Source organism: Oryctolagus cuniculus, chromosome 12, assembly GCF_051225735.1.
Source record: "Oryctolagus cuniculus isolate XC-2025 breed Fujian yellow rabbit chromosome 12, ASM5122573v1, whole genome shotgun sequence".
Taxonomy (NCBI): Eukaryota; Metazoa; Chordata; class Mammalia; order Lagomorpha; family Leporidae; genus Oryctolagus; species Oryctolagus cuniculus.
This window is the reverse complement of record NC_142878.1, coordinates 41,675,849-41,678,724: the sequence shown is the minus strand read 5'-3', so window position 1 is coordinate 41,678,724 and position 2,876 is coordinate 41,675,849. Positions and strand designations below refer to the sequence as shown.

Genomic DNA, 2,876 nt, shown 5'->3' with positions numbered 1-2,876 from the left:
GTATGCAGGTGGATGTTTGGTACAATGTCTAGAAAAGGTAAAGGCAGCCCCGACATGCAGGCACTGCTGTGGTGCACAGCCAGGAAGCGAGCCTAAGGCTTAGCTCTCGTTATCACTGTGTCCCAGGGTGTGCTTGTCAAAGAGATACTCTGCCATGCCAGATTCGGGGGCTCCCATCTTGCGCAAGTTGGTTACGTGGTCACCCAGTTCTTTGATGGACTTCACCTGCTCATTCAGGTAGTGCGTCTCAATGAAGTCACACAAGTGGGGGTCATTTTTGTCCGTGGCCAGTTTGTGCAGTTCCAGCAGTGACTGATTCACACTCTTTTCCAGGTGCAGTGCGCACTCCATTGCATTCAGTCCACTTTCCCAGTCGTCATACTCTGGTTTCTTGATGTCCTGAAGGAAGATCCGGCCCCCTCGCTGGTTCTGCAGCTTCATCAGTTTCTCAGCGTGTTCCCTCTCCTCGTGAGACTGGTGGAGGAAGTATTTGGCAAAGTTCTTCAAAGCCACATCATCACGGTCAAAGTAGTAAGACATGGACAGGTAGACATAGGAGGCGTAGAGCTCCAGGTTGATCTGGCGGTTGATGGCGGCCTCCGAGTCCTGGTGGTAGTTCTGGCGCACCTGCGAAGAAGACGCGGACGTCATGGCGGGCGGCTGAGAAGCGGCGGCGGCGGCTGCACGGAGCTGGAGCGGCGGCGAGGGCCTGCGGGCGGTCCGAGGGCGCTGTGAGAAGCTGGCGGAGGGCTGGCTCTGAGTGGCCGGCTGGGGCGGGGGTCGAGCGCCGGGTTCCGTCCAAGCACTGTTGAAGCAGGAAACCGCGGCGACTCTCGGCGAAGAACGTCTGGCTCATATGCACAGCTTTAAGAACATAATACTTCCCCCCTACTCCTCCCTCCCTCACTCCTACCCTCTTTCCTCCTTTTAAATTTAACAAAAATAATACTTTAAATTTACTTTGTAATCACAAGCTTAACCCTCAGCTAAACAAAGAATCCAACAAGTAACAAGTAGAAAAACCACTGTTCTTCAGGTGTATAGATAGGGCTATAATAATAATCAAATTTCAAAATGTCAATTTTGTTCATATTCATTACTTTTATTGTACTCTGTATATTAGCTACCACTAATCTGAGAAAACATGATATTTGTCTTTTTGGGATTGCTTATTCACTAAGTATAATAGTCTCCAATTACATCTATTTTGTTGCATAAGACAGGATTCCATTCTTTTTATAGCTGAGTAGTATTACATCATGTATAAATACAATTTAGGACAGTTGAACTGTCCTAAGCATGGGGGTATAAGTAGCTCTTTTGTATACTGATTTTATTTCCTTTGGGTAAATTCCCAGGAGTAGAATGGTTGGGTCATATGATAGATCTACTTCCAGAATTCTGAGGAATCTCCATATTGTCTTCCATAACAGTTGTGCTAGTTTACATTCCCACCAACAGTGTATTAGGGCTTTATCCCCACATCCTCACCAGCATTTTTTAAAATTTTTGAATGCTAGCCACTCTAACCCATGTGAATTGAAACCTCACTGTGGTTTTTATCTGCATTTCCCTGATGGCTAGTGATCCTGAGCATCTTTTCTTGTGTCTGTCGGCCATTTGTATTTTAGCCTTTGAAGAAGGCCTGTTCATATCCTTAGCCCATTTGTTAACTTCAATGTTTTTTTTGTTTGTTTACTTTCTTGAGCTCCTTATATATTCCAGATGTTATTACTTTACCAGATGTATAGTTTGCAAGTGTTTTCTCCCATTCTGTCAGTTGCCTATTTGTTGAGTGTTTCCTTTGCTGTGCAGAAGCTTCTTAGCTCAATGTAATCCCATTTATCTATTTTTGCCTTTTGCCTAGGTCAGTGTCTTGTAGTGTTACCATTATGTTTTCCTCTATTAATTTGATGGTTTCAGGTCTTAGATTTGGATCCCTGTTCTAATGTGAGTTGATTGATTTTTGTATAGTTTGTAAGGTAGAGGTCTTGTTTCATAGTCCTGCATGCCGAGATCCAGTTTCCCCAATACTATTTGTTGAAAGGACTATCCTTTCTCAAGGGAAAAATTTTAGATTATTTGTCAAAGATTAGATGACTGTAGTTATATGGATTGATTTCTGGGGTCTCTAATCTTTTCCACTGCTCTATGTATTTTTTCTTGTGCCAATATCAGGCTGTTTTGTTATTAACTGTGCTGTAGCACATCTTGAAATCTGGTATTGTGATGCCTTCAACTTTGTTTTTATTGTTTAGGATTGATTTAACTATTTAGCGTCTTCTGTGATTCCATGTGAATTTAGGTATGTTTTCTTCCAGACCTGAGAAGAACATCTTCATTATTTTGATTGAGATTGCATTGAATTTGTGAACTACTTTGAGTAGCATGGACATTTTGATTATGTTAATTCTTCCAATCTTTGAACATGGAAGACTTTTCTATTTTTGGTGTGTCTTTTCTATTTTTTACCTTAATGTTTTGTAATTTTCCTTGAAGAGGTCTTTCATGTCCTTGATTAAATTTTATTCCATGGGGAACAGTGCTGTGGCACAGCGGGTTAAAGCCCTGGACTACAGCATTGACATCCCATATGGGCGCTGGTTTGAGTACTAGATGCTATACTTCCAAACCTGCTCCCTGCTAATGCACCTGTAGAAGGATGGCCCATTTTAGCAGTAGAAAATGGCCCAAATACTTGAACCCTTGCACCCACATGTGAGACCCAGGAGACACCCTTGGCTCCTGGCTTTGGATTTTGTGGCCATTTGGACAGTAAGCCAGTGGATGGAAGACACCTCTTTCTCTCTACCTCCCACCCCCTGACTCTTTCAAATAAATAAATCTTTATAAAAAGTTTTTCCAAGGAATTTAAC

At 42.7% G+C, this 2,876-nt stretch overlaps 1 protein-coding gene across 1 annotated transcript; it reads right to left on the bottom strand.

Annotated features, from left to right (window-relative positions):
* On the bottom strand, nt 1-756 carry LOC100349285 (ferritin heavy chain). Its single transcript, XM_089309796.1, has one exon. It carries the CDS (start codon nt 649-651, stop codon nt 100-102), a length of 552 nt encoding a protein of 183 aa, XP_089165922.1. The 5' UTR covers nt 652-756; the 3' UTR covers nt 1-99.
* Nucleotides 757-2,876: the final 2,120 nt, after the last annotated feature.

Bases quoted from the DNA above. Each gene is read 5' to 3' on its own strand.
- LOC100349285 (XM_089309796.1), bottom strand. From the start codon at position 651: ATGACGTCCGCGTCTTCTTCGCAGGTGCGCCAGAACTACCACCAGGAC.